The sequence below is a fragment of the Ailuropoda melanoleuca genome, chromosome 5 (genome assembly GCF_002007445.2).
Source record: "Ailuropoda melanoleuca isolate Jingjing chromosome 5, ASM200744v2, whole genome shotgun sequence".
NCBI lineage: Eukaryota > Metazoa > Chordata > Mammalia > Carnivora > Ursidae > Ailuropoda > Ailuropoda melanoleuca.
The window spans coordinates 88322812-88336651 of record NC_048222.1 but is presented as its reverse complement, the minus strand read 5'-3'; the positions used below and the strand labels follow the sequence as shown (position 1 = coordinate 88336651).

Sequence of the window (13840 nt, the reverse complement as noted above, 5' to 3'; positions counted from 1 at the left end):
GTCAGGTATATGTAGGTAGTAACTCTTAATCTAGTTCACATCACCAAATTAATAAATTTACTTCACATAACCCATGGTAGTTTGAGTAGATTAAATTAAGAAATTTGTTTATGCCTCTGTAGTGCACATGTGCTATCCTCTAGCAGTCATATTATGCACCATATATTTATGAGATTAATATCTAGTCTGGATGCAACACATCTCCCTGCATGTATCCAGGCAAGGCTGTATCCTAGTCAGCTACAGTCCCTTTATAGAAGGCTGGGCCTGAAGAGGGTTATAAACTTTAAGAGTATATGACACTCAGGCATGTAATCTGAAGCTGCATGTCCACTGTTAGGCTCTTTTGGGGGGTCCTGAAAGCTTACACCACCACTTGCAATTAAAAAAAATTGCTGATCTCTCTATGTATCCTGACTGCATCTCTAACCTTCATTGAAGTAAAACATGTTTCATTTCCCATCCTAAGATACCATGTCCAATGTTTGTCAGTCTAAACCTCAAACTGACATATGTTAATACAACAGCTGCACAGAATTATTTTACTGAAACCTGGTCATAACAGTTTTGATTTATAGATTTTTATATCATTTAAATATATAAAGTACTCCTATTCTACTTATTTATATGATTTATAGGTTTAACTTCACTGAATAGTCTTTTCCTAAGCTGGTTTAAATAAGAAAGGGAAGAAGAAAGGGGGGGTAAACAGAAGGGGGAATGAACCATGAGAGACTATGAACTTTGGGAAACAAACTGAGGGCTGGGGGGGAGGGGATGGGATGGACTGGTGATGGTATTAAGGAGGGCTTGTCATGTTGAGCACTGGGTGTTAAATATAAGTGTTGAATCACTAAATTCTACTCCTGAAAACAATATTACACTATATGTTAACTGACTAGAACTTAAATAAAAATTGGGAAAAAGGAAAAAAAAATAAGCAGGTTTACATAACTCATTGCTTTCAACCACAAACTTAAAACCTGTAGTGATTTTTGCTTAAGATTATCTTTTCCCCCCTCATTTATTAAACAAATACTGAGTGTTAACTATTTGTCAATATTATATCTGTCTTTGAAGATGTAAAGATGTATAAAACAGAGTTCTAAAAATGCAAGGTTGATTCAATAAACAAAAATGAGAGTAATGAACCTTATTAAAAGAATAAAAAGACAAAATCAGTTTAAATGATTCTATGACCCCTCATAACACTTTAAAACCTATAAATAACCTGTCTTTATTTTCACATGCATTTGTTTACTTCTACATATACACCAAAATAAGAACCCATATTCATATTTTTATTCCTCTCCAAAACAGTAAAACTGCTAAACTATTGGCACAAACTATTCGTGTTACATTCATAGATATAAACCGGAAATAGTCAATTTATTCAATGGTTATTTTCTTCACTAAACATTATTAAGAATTCATAGGTACATATTATTTTAGACAAACTGAACACTCTATCATATTTTCCATCTTTTGAGTTCCAAAATTATACCACTTAAAATCAGTAAAACAGCAATCCAGATTAATAAAGTAATAACATAAACACCATATAAACCACAATTACATAGCAAGAAAGTAGGAATTTGGAAAGTAAAATACAGAGACATTAAAATGTGCTAAAAAGAAGTAATTATTTTAAGACAAACCCTTTTTTTTATCCTGAAAAGAGAGGGGTAAAAAGGAGTAAGTTCTTCCCTTTCCTTTTGTTATTACAAAGGCATGAATAACTGCCAACATCTGGATAGGTTACTTCACATCCCTGGCTCAAATCCTTTACAAGTAGGGGATATTTAAAAATTTTGAAGGATGGTTATGAGTGATTAAGAGGTAAAACAACACAATAATAAGTAGCAATCCAGGTAGAAGAAATAATCTGAGAAATAAAAATGAGTCAATATGGTTTAATGTAGAAGAGCTGGAGTGGTATAGAGTTAATGAGATGAAAGAAAAATGTAGGGGGTTTGTTAAGCTTCCTCCTGTGTTTCAGTGGCATAATGTCAATCTGATGGAATGGAATTGCCATTAGCTTTACCCAAATTAAACAATGCAATAGAGAGAAAAAGACTTGGAAAAGTAAAAGCACCTATAAAACACAAGTGTTAAGAAGCACTCAATAGTTTTATAAAATGGTCTTACATGGCTGAGGCTCTAATATTAAAAATCTAATTGAATGTAAGTTCATCAGCTGCAACAGTGTACCACTCTGATGGGGGATGCTGATAAGGGGGAAGACTATGTAAATGTGGGGACAGTGATAATAGATGGGAAATCTCTGTACCTTCTCCCTCAGTTTTACTGTAAACCTAAAACTGCTCTAAAAAAAGTCTTAAAGAAAAAGCTAATTGAAGAGGTGTGTTAAGACAGATATAAAGCAAAGTCAGACTGGCCAGTTACTGATAATAAGGGAAGAGGAAAAATATGTAAAGCCATGAAGAGGGGAGCAGGCAAATAGGGGCGATCCAAAATATAAGGAAAAGAGAATTTGAAAGAGTTGACCATAAATATCAATTTGCTGATTCAGTTTGAATTAGGGAAAAGAACTGACCAGGAAGGGCAATGATATACAAATTACAATAAAACCAGATGTTATGACAGTGTGGAAAAAATGTTCTTTAATGCCAACGGCCACTAAAGAGTACAAGACAAAAGAATCATAATATTTAAATTGGAGGAGACCTTAAGTATTAACTAGTCTAACTTCTTGCTGAATAAAGCATTTCTCTATTTCCATCTGGATATACCTGACACATGGTCACTCAAACCTCTAGTTTAGTAGTATCAGTTTGAGGACATTCATTAAATCCCGCGACCGGCCAGCCATTGCACAGCCCTCATACTGGGCTAAAATTGGTTCCTCAACTTCTCTGAGTCATAGTAATTCTATGTGGTGGAAATATAAATAACTCTCATTTCTCTTTTACATGAAAAGCCACCCAATTCTTCTAGGCTTGCTCCTTTAAGCATGCTTTCTTTAATGGTGGCTAAATTCTCCCAGCTTCAATTTTCCTTTTTTTTTTTTTTTTNTTTTAAAGATTTTATTTATTTATTTGACAGAGAGAGAGACAGCCAGCGAGAGAGGGAACACAAGCAGGGGGAGTGGGAGAGGAAGAAGCAGGCTCATAGTGGAAGAGCCTGATGTGGGGCTCAATCCCATAACGCTGGGATCACGCCCTGAGCCGAAGGCAGACGCTTAACCGCTGTGCCACCCAGGCGCCCCCCAGCTTCAATTTTCCTAATAAGTTGTTTTAATCATCACTAAAGTCAATATGGCACAACAGTTGAGTGAACTTTGGAAACAAACTGTCCAATTTCAACTTCTGGTTTTACTAATATAGTTATGTGGCATTCAACAAATTATTTGTTCATGCAGTGCCTCAATTTCTTAATCTGTAAAACAGGGAGAATTATAATACCTGCCCCATGGCATTAGTGATAAATAAATGAGTTAATACTATGGTCAATTCCCATTATTCACAGTAGTTATGTGCTGTAAGGTCACCATGAACACTGAATTAGACAATACTGAACCACCACCCCTAGGAAAAACACAGGGATATGTTCCTACTAGCCTCTTGTTACAACATCTTCCTCAATGGATTGATATATAACATTGTTTTGTGTTTCTATTTAAAGATGCCTTATTTAATGTATATAGCTTGAACTCTGAGCCAACAATGCTCTCGCACTGGAGCAAAAGCTTACTTGACACAAATATTTTCTCCATGAAGTACATCACAGCCTTCCTGCACTTTGGAACACCAGACAGTACTTCAATGCTGTGTTCAAGGGCCATTTTAAACAGTGAAGTCACCAACATGATGCACAAAAATGCAAAGTTTGGTAATAAATACACCAAAAAAACTACATTTGTTTATGAGTGCTGAAACAAGAAAGTAAAGCATTGCCTTTTCAAACTCAGTTTGGAATACGTGCACTGGACAACTCAAATTTTTTGCTGCTCTGTACACATCCATGAGTGACCGTGGAAGCACGGTCCACAAATAATGAGAGAGAACACAAGCAGGAGTAGTGGCAGAGGGAGAGGTAGAAGCAGGTTCCATCCCACGACCCTGGGATCACGACCTGAGCTGAAGGCAGACACAATAATGAGAACTGACTATATATTTAAATTACTTCAAACTGGTTTTGGCAGAAAGTGCCCAACTAAATATCAGCTCCTATTTTTATTATCGTTATCATCATCCTCATAAATCACTATTCTTATAGGTGCCTAGTTTATCAATATCCTTTATGTAGCCAGTATAGAATATAGTGAAAAATTCATCTCCTCTACTACTTTCATTTCAAAATTTATGCTTTTAAAAATCTTTCTTAGCTCCTAAAAAGCTATTGGTGCTAGCCAGAGTGTAATAAAATGGCCACTATTCTATACTGTTAGACTGAAGATAAATAGGTACAGTTTTTTCAAACAGAAATTAAGTAATATTTAGTTAATAAATACATTTAGTTAAATAAATTTAATTAATAAATATATTAATATTTCTTTCTAGAATCTTCATCAAGAACATAACTGACCAACTTCTTTAATCTAATAATTGCCCTTCCAAAATTGTTATACAGAAATGAGAAACAAAAAATAAAATTTGGCAAAAAAATTACAAAAAAAAATGAAAAATTACAACCACTGGATTACAGTAGGGGATTTATTACATAAATTATGATAATTCAGACCCTGGAATCTTACAGACACATCACAATTCCCTTGAAAACAATTTTAGCATGGGGAAATGTTATGGTAAAAAAGTTAAATAAAAATAGATTTAAAAAAATCCAACCAGATACAAAATTGTACATGTGATTTGATCTCCACTAACTAAAGAAAAAAAAATGCAAAGAAAACAGACCAAAGTCTTCACAGGAACTGCCTCTGTAGAGATGAGTAGTGGTTTCCATTCCTGCTTCCTAACACCCTCCTTATGCTTCATAATTTTCCTGAAACTAACATGTATCACTTTGGCAAGTAGAAAAACAAGACAAAAAACCCACTTGTGACTTTCCTTCGGGTTTCCTTTTTCCATGAGCAAAAGGGAGAGAAAAGAGATATGAATGTTTGGTTAAGAATCCTATGTGAGGGGCACCTGGGTAGCTCAGTGAGTTAAGCATCTGCCTTCAACTCAGGTCATGATCTTGGGCTCCTGGGATGGAGCCCCATGTTAGGATCCCTGGTCAATGGGGAGTCTGCTTCTCTCTCTCCCTCTACCCACCTGCCACTCATGCTCTTTCTCTCTCTCTTGCAAATAAATAAATAAAATCTTTGTTAAAAAACAAAGACTTGTTTTTTATTAAAAAACTCAACTCAAGAATGTGAGGGGTGCCTGGGTGGCTAAGTTGGTTAAGTGTCTGCCTTCAGCTCAGGTCGTGATCCCAGGGTCGTGGGATGGAGCCTGTTTCTACCTCTCCCTCTGCCACTACTCCTGCTTGTGTTCTCTCTCAAATAAATAAATAAAATCTTAAAAAAAAAAAAAAGAATCCTATGTGAAAGGGAGATGACAAGGTACTTAGCTTCTAACATCTTTAAAATAGGAAATATGTGAGCAGTCTTCAACTCAGCAATGGAAGCAGTATTAAATGGGAACTTGAGGATGAGAGGAGGAAAAAAAGAAGAAATGCTTTTGAGTAAAGAAAAACATTGAGGAGTTAAGATAATAGCTTAAGTTTGAGGGAGTTGTAAAAGTTGTTGAACATGACAGTGGAAAAGGATTACAGCACATATGTAAATATGAGACAATGAGTATTATGAAGCATAGAATTAGGAGAATATCATACACACAGCAGTTAAATATTTTCCTTACCAATGATTACTAGTTATAAATGACAAGGGTATTTATATTCTTATAGCACAATATAATTATACTAGGTTCAAGACTTTTCTATTGTTTTCATTTACAAGGAGTTTGCAGGAGAGAAGAAAATCTTTGATACATGTTTTAAAACTTGTTTTTTCCCTAATATAACCTATCGTGAATATATACTCTACCAGGATCTGAAATTAAGAGAAATAAATTTGACTGCTCAGTACTAAACTGTAAAATTAACACATTAAAAACGAAAAAAAAGAAAGGAGCTGTAAACCTAATGAAATGGAATGGCTTGCTGACAAAGGCAAGGTTTTGTTGAGAACTGATCACGCTAACATGTACAAATAAAAAAATAAACTCATGAGGATGACAGTAGTAAATGCAAAGGTAATGATGAGAGAGATGAAGGGTGCCCCAAAAGCTTCCCCTGTAGCTATCCAAGCAATGACCAAGAGAGGGAATGCTCAACTCATCCTCAAGGCCTCTTCACACAGGCTCATTTCTACTACAGAGAGGCACGTGTCCAGATGTGAGAGCATCTCATAAGACCAACTAATTCAGGCTTAGAAGAGCAGTAGTGACTTGCCAGTGTTGATTCTCTGACCAGTGGTATTCTATCACTAAGTTTTCAATAGTTGTCAATATATAAAGAAATGACTACTTTATTTCTACAAATCCAAATTTATTTAATTAAAGGATAATCTGTATTCTAAGATTACATCATCCTACTTTTTTCACATTAAAATGTCCATTCTTTTGGGGCACCCAAGTGGCTCAGTCCGTTAACTGTCTGGGTCTTTTTAAAAAAGATTTATTTTTTTTATTTGAGACAGAGAGAGAGAAAGAGCATGTAGCTCCACACTGGGCTCCCTGCTCAGTGGGGAACCTGCTTCTCCCTCTCCTCCCCACTTGTGCTCTCTCTCACTATCTCTATCACTATCTCTGTCTCTCTCAAATAAATAAAATCTTTAAAAAAAAGAAAGAGTGAGCGTTTAAGGAGCAGAACTCTACGGTCAGATGGACTTAGTTTAAATCTGGGCTCTACCACTTACTAGCTGACTGACCATGCACAAGTTTTAAATCTCTGTAAATCCTAATTTCTTCATCTTTATTAAAAGAATAATACCTAATTCAAAGGGTTGCTGTGACAAATAAATACAACTTGGTATATAATAAGCATTCAATAATACCTACCATCATTAATAATAAGAACAATAATTTCATGCAACGTAAGAAAATGTATACTATATGTCTGAGTACTGCGAGGCCCACAGAGTTGATATAAATGAAATAAAAGTGATCTCGTAAACATAAATTATTTAAAAACTGAAAATTAAAATAGTGAAACTATATCTAATGCAAAACAAAGATTGAATGGGAGATGTGGTATAGTTGAAGAGGTAGCCATTTAAGATAATTTGAAACTCAAATATATGCATATATTTCAAGGTTCTAATAAGAGTTTGATTAAAAATGGCCCAATGTAGTCCATTATTTGTTATTCCAATTGTGAAGAACCAAGAAATGTTCTGGAAGTTGAACAGCGTGAAGAGGCATCACATAGTTTTCCCTATTTTCTTTATACTATATCAATTTATTTTAGATTTAATATAAAGCAAAAGAAAGCCAAATTAAATACTAGAAAGATCTATAACACCACAGAATAAAAGCCACACACAAATTTGCTTTCCCATTTCATCAAAAAAATGCATATTGTGAGTTGGTAGCCTTCCTTTCTTAAAAACAGACTCTACAATAAGCTTAATATTTTAGGCTACCATATGTAACCCATAATGTTAATCGATATTCACCTCATTTATTTACCTCTCCTCACCTACATTTTAATCATCTTTTATAATTGGGGGATCATAAAGATTTATATTACATTCAAAAGTATTTTCCTTAAAATGACACGAAAAAGGCAATGTAACTAAATTTTCACAAAATGATATCTGCTTTTGTTTTAAACAGATGTTTTATAGAAAAAAATGGGAATATCTAGGAAAACATGTATGTATACTTAAGAAAAAAGGAACCATGAAAATTAAAACTACTAATTACTATCATATTAAATTAATTCAATGGAAGAAAAGGAAAAATCTGATGAGCAAGATCACAGCCATCAATCAGAGACAAAGAAACAAGTCAATCAGAGACAAAGAAAACAAGTCAAAACAACAAAAAGTGGGATTCTAAGAGATGAGGAAAAAAAGACAAAAAAGGCATGCTTTGAAATTCTGCATAAAATGTGATTCCATTTAAATATATTCTGATTCATTTAAAGGAAGTGGGCAAAATTATTACAACCATATGTTGGTTTAAAGTGATACTATCACATGTTTTTTTAAATAAGTAGGTTCAGCCTGTAACATATAAATATGCTACAAAAATGAGGCTGAACTGAAGAGCTACATGTTTGCCAATTGTAATCAAAGGCCAAATTTGCAGCTGAGAAAATTACTGCATCCAGAAGGCAAAAAAATATTCTTTGTAATCAATACAGAAGACATCTGCAAAGTACAGGTACTAAGCTATACAGGACCTAAAACAAAATTACACACAAGAATGAATTTATGGATCATCACAGATCAACCTGTTTACACTGGCTTGTTTAGACACGATCTTTAATCTTTTCAAAGATTTCTAAGAGAATCAGCATTTGGAAATGGTGATGACCTGTAGCCCCTTAGGAAATCCTGGATGTATTTCAGGTGAAATTCCTCTGTAGATAAACATGCAAAATGACTTTCATTATTTTCTCTGAAGCAAAGCATAATCAACTTCTGCAGAACACAGCCATACCTTTCTGGATGTCTTCGGCCATATATTTCTCCTCTCCATTTAGTTTCATTATTTTCTGCTCTTTGTTGCTGCATTTGATCAAAAACAGCATGATAATGTTCATACTGTCCTCGAGAAGAAAAAGATGATGGAGCCACAGCCCCTCCACTGCCAAAAAAGGGAGCCTAGGAATTAAACAAAGAGCTCTCACGTGTTTATCTCATAAGGCCCAAAAGGCCTATGCTACCCTCAAAAAAAAGGTTTTTTTCAACACTTGACTTTTAAAAAGTAATTAGCTAATTTGAACATATTAATGAACAGACAGCCTAAAGCAAAATGTTTTTCTACTATATTATAACCACTAACAATCAAAAAGTAGTATACTTTGTTACTAAGAATAAAGCATAATTTAATAAACAAAAATATAAAAAGACATTAAAATTGTAAATATTGAAAAGTCTGGTCTTAGTAAGTTTTGAAACAAGTTTCTAGTACACATTTTATGATGCCATTCTATTAAGTTTAAATATGTACAGTTTATAAGTAAAGCAGAGCCACTTTAATAACACTCAAAATTATATTTAACAAAAACATTTACATATGGCATTTAATATACCTCAAATCCTTCAACGCCCAAAATGGTAAAGATATAAATACCACTGAAACATATTCTAGATGTAAATAAAAAAAGCAAGACATCATAGCTATCCTTAATCAGTTTATAAACAAGTTGAGAAACAAAGCACAAAACTAGAAAACCATTCCATCTCTGTGATAAATGAATAGTAACAGGTACATTCTAAAGCAGTAAGTACTGAGACTGAGCAACTTTCACAAAATAGAAAAAAACTTACCAGAAATAAAAATTCCTCAAATGAAAAAAAAAAAGGCACTAGAGAAAAATACTGTTCAACCCAGCCCTGAAAGCAATGTAACAAAGAGCAACTGAATGCTTAAATATGAGCCAGAGTATTAAAGTAAAAAGCGATGTATGTGTAATATTTGTGTGTTGACAGTAGGAGGAGGAAGACAGTATGCAAACAAATAAGAAAAGGTGACATTGGTCATAAAAGCCTAGTTTATCTAACTGCTATCAACCCTTTGAGTTCATATAATAAAGGACAACAGAAAGCACTTATAAACTTTCTGAGAGATGTAACATAGCAAAACAGTTTTTAAGAAGGTGAGTCAAATTATGCACGATAAGCAGGAATAAGAGAGAGAATAAGGTAAAGGAACTAATCGGAAGGCTTACTGTGCTGATGCCAAGCCACAAGCCTAGAAGCAAAGCAAGGCAATCAGTGAAAAAGGGAGGGGAGTTGTGGATTTTCTCTGGGAATAACACAGAATAAAGGCAGACATAAGGCCTCGCTACTGAGACATAAGAACTCAGGTGTGTGGCAAACTCAGTTAGAAAACAGAGATGTCAGACAAGGGTAAGTTTTAAAAGTAAGTGTGTAATGCTGCACAAGTCATGGTCAAAGAATTTCACTAACAAGAGGAATCAATAACCTCAAATGCAGAGGTCAACAACACTGAAAATAAACTGTTATGACTAAAGTTGAGTGGTAGCATTTCAAAATCCATTTGGGGGGGGGCGGTGGGAAGTGATGAGAACAGAAGCCAGAATACTGACAAGTAAAAGAAGAGCTTCCAAATGATAACATCTTAAGGAAGAAATCTGGCTAAGAGAGAGAAAAGAGGCAAAGAAAAATACTAGAATCAAATAAATTTCAGTGTACCCACTGAGATAAAAATCTTCACATAGTAAGTTGCAGACAGTATTATAAGAAAGCATGAGGTTTAAAAAAAAACAGCTCGAGATGAATACAGAAAACTCATAAAAGATGCTTGAGAAGAGATGAAAGTTGTCAGAAATAGGGAAGATAACTAATTAGGCAGGAAACCCCATCAAAGGAATCCTCATACACATTTCAAAATGTGCCTCTCCAGGCAAGAATCAGAATCGGAATCCTGATAAAAGGCAGTTGCATCTCCTGTGAGACTGGTTACTCTCTGAGTATAATCTGGTGCTAATATCACCTTGACTTGAATTTGAGTTTTCTAATGTTTCTCTTTAGCAAAAATGAAAGTATGCGAACATCTCTGAAGGTGGCTATACTGAAAATAATGCTGAAAACACTGTACTAGAACACTGAAGCAATATGATCTTCCAAAAATCACCTTCTTCACCAATTATAGCCACAGATGGATAAGTTTAGATGAATATATAGACTTGTGTAACTACTACCACAATCAAAAGCATATCAATCACCCCAAGAAGTTCCCTCATGTTACTCTGCAGTCAACGTCCCCTCATTCCAGCAGCCACAGATCTGCTCTCTGTCATAAATTGGACTGCCTCTTCTATAATTTCATATAAATATAATCATACAATATGTACTCTTATGTATGGTGTCATTAACTCAGTATGTTTTTGATTGATCCATGTTGTTGCATGTATTAACAGACTATTCCTTTTATTGCTGAGTAGTATTCCAACATATTTCCAAACAACAGATAAGCTTCTTACATATTATGATCAAACTATGTATACGAAACATTTCATAATTTCAAAAAAAACCACACACATTCATAAGAGATACATTAGAAATAGATAAAGCAATAAGTCCCAGATTTTGCAGATAGTAAATAATCAAAGACAGTTGGTAATTTATACTGTGAATAATGCCTTTAGAGGTTTATAATAATGTATTAATTTTGAAATCTTTCCCTTAATGTTTAGTTTCTGTTTTATCTTTATTTAGGGGAACTCCTTAATTTGATCAACATTATAGTGAGGCTCCAGGTCCCTATCAACTGTACAGAATTCAAACAAGCTAAAAGGTTAAATATTTCAAACCCCATGGGAAATAGGTACAGAAACTAACACAGAATTTGCTTTAAATCACGGGAAATAGTTTTATCAATCCTCAATGAAAGCATTATAGAAATTTATAAAATGAAGCAGAAATCCATTAAGCACATACTATGTAATTCTGTTGAAAAACTGTCTCAATCAGTTATCAGTACAAACTATCTCAATCACTTGATTAAACTGGACTTCAGGATTAAGTATAGCTTTAGACATCATAGAAAAAAAAAGACATTTTACTGCAGAGAAGATACATGCAAAAGGAGAAGAAAAAGTAATCGAATTCTCAACACTAACCATGTACTTGATATAAAATGCCTGACAAGATCTGAGGGCCTACACCTTAACTGTTTTGTTTTACTTTCCAATCAGGTAAGATATGGAATTAGTTATTTTAGAAAGGGCAATTTTGAGTCATTCCTTGTCATTCAGGAGGTAGTAAGCTCTACTTCCAAGTAACGTAGATAGTACAGCACAAAAATGGTAAAGTATAATTTTAAAGATAAAATTATATTAACTAAAAACAGTGTAATATATTAATACAGAATTAGAAAAAGTGACTCTTACTGAATTATTAATATGAGAAATCAAGAAATCCAGGACAGAACACACATATCTATATAAAACAAACTTTTATTCAAATCGTAACTTTCGGGGAAAAGAAGTAAAAATGGTAATCAAGTCAATTTGACAAATCTATTCAGCACCTAAATACCAAGTTTAATGAGCTTGGGTCAGGGGAATTCAAAATTTAAAGACATGTTGACTAAAAGTTGATTGGATGACATACATTAAAATTATAATACAGAGGAATAAAAGTATATTCATTTTTTATTGCTGTGTAACAAATTACCACAAACCTAGTAGCTTAAGACAATACCCATTTATTTTATCTATTTCCTTGGCTCAGGAGTCTAGATGCAGTTAGCTGGGTCTCCTGCTCAGGATCTCACCAAGCAGCAATGAAGGTATCAGCCAGGACTGCAATTCTCATCTGAGGCTCAGGATCCTCTTCCAAGTTCACTGGATCCTGGCAGAATTCATTTCCTTGTGGCCATAATGCTAAGGTCACCATTTTCTTTTCTTTTTTTTTTTTTTTTTAAGATTTTTTTTATTTATTTGACAGAGATAGAGACAGCCAGTGAGAGAGGGAACACAAGCAGGGGGAGTGGGAGAGGAAGAAGCAGGCTCATAGCAGAGGAGCCTTGATGTGGGGCTCGATCCCATAACGCCGGGATCATGCCCTGAGCTGAAGGCAGACGCTTAACTGCTGTGCCACCCAGGCGCCCCATAAGGTCACCATTTTCTTGCTAGTTGTTGGCCAACGGGGACTATCAACTCCTAAAGGTCACCTAAACTTCCCTGCAAGACGAATGTTTGCTTTTTTCCAGGCCAGCAGAAGCATATCTCTCAGACTTTCTTCTCCCCTTCCAGTCTGCTATGAGGGAGTGTCACCAAACGTCAACAGTAAAAACTATCCCATCACCACTTACCACGTAACAAAACCTAATCAAGAGAGCCACAATACCACCCTATTCACAGGGTTCCACCAAGTGGAGGGAATACAAGGTATCTACACCAGGAATCAGATATTTGGGGGACCATCTTAGAATTCAGCTTACCATAGATATGTAAAGGATGCTATCAAAGCAAAAGAGAAAATATAAGATTCAGATAAGCAGAACAAAGAAAGAAACAGGAAGTTAAGCCGATGAGTCCTTGCTAGTCACACTCCAGGCATCGTTCTTGAAATTTTTCCTTTTCTTTTTTCTTTTTTTCTTATTTTTAATTGAAGAAGTTAAGGCTCAGAAAAGTTAAATAACTTGCCCAAGGTTAGTGTCTGGCTCTACCCAAAAGAAATGTCTGAATTAATATATCTAGGTAAATGGTTAGCTAGGTAATCTATCTAGGTAAATGGTTGGAGGTGGGATTGACAGTGAAGAGGGAGGGAGGGGTGCTATCAAGTAAAGAGAAACACAGTACAAAGACAAAGAGACTAGGCAACACACAGTAAGAAAACAATACAAGTTTGGTTTTTAGTTCAGCCTCACTTGAGCGCAAAATGTATGGTAGGGAACGGATGGAGATGAGCTTAGAGAGATAGGCAGGGACCAGACTAACAAGGATCTTATGAAAACTTACTCTTTAAGGCTAGGTGAAGCAACAGAAGGACTTTAGGGAGAGGTGTGACAAATTTTATTTGATTTTAAAAAGATTCTTCTGGAAGGAATGGTATATCATAGCCTTCACATCAAACTTTTTTAACAACTTAACAGTGTCACATACTAGTTTTCAATACAAATTATACATCAAATACATGTAGGAAAACTAAGAATTTGTAATACATGAAGAA

The 13840-nt window shown here is 34.7% G+C and overlaps 1 protein-coding gene across 9 annotated transcripts in view; it reads right to left on the bottom strand.

Annotated features, from left to right (window-relative positions):
• NEK1 (NIMA related kinase 1) overlaps positions 1-13840 on the bottom strand; it is a 229862-nt gene that overhangs the window by 132522 nt on the left and 83500 nt on the right. For 7 of the 9 annotated variants that reach the window (XM_019798524.2, XM_019798525.2, XM_011223581.3 and 4 more), the window contains one exon: positions 8634-8797. In XM_019798524.2, the coding sequence (XP_019654083.1) occupies positions 8634-8797 (164 nt within the window). Of the gene's footprint in view, positions 1-8633; positions 8798-12102; positions 12518-13840 lie in introns of those variants that run through there. The other 2 variants (XM_034661388.1, XM_034661392.1) reach the window with 2 other exon arrangements.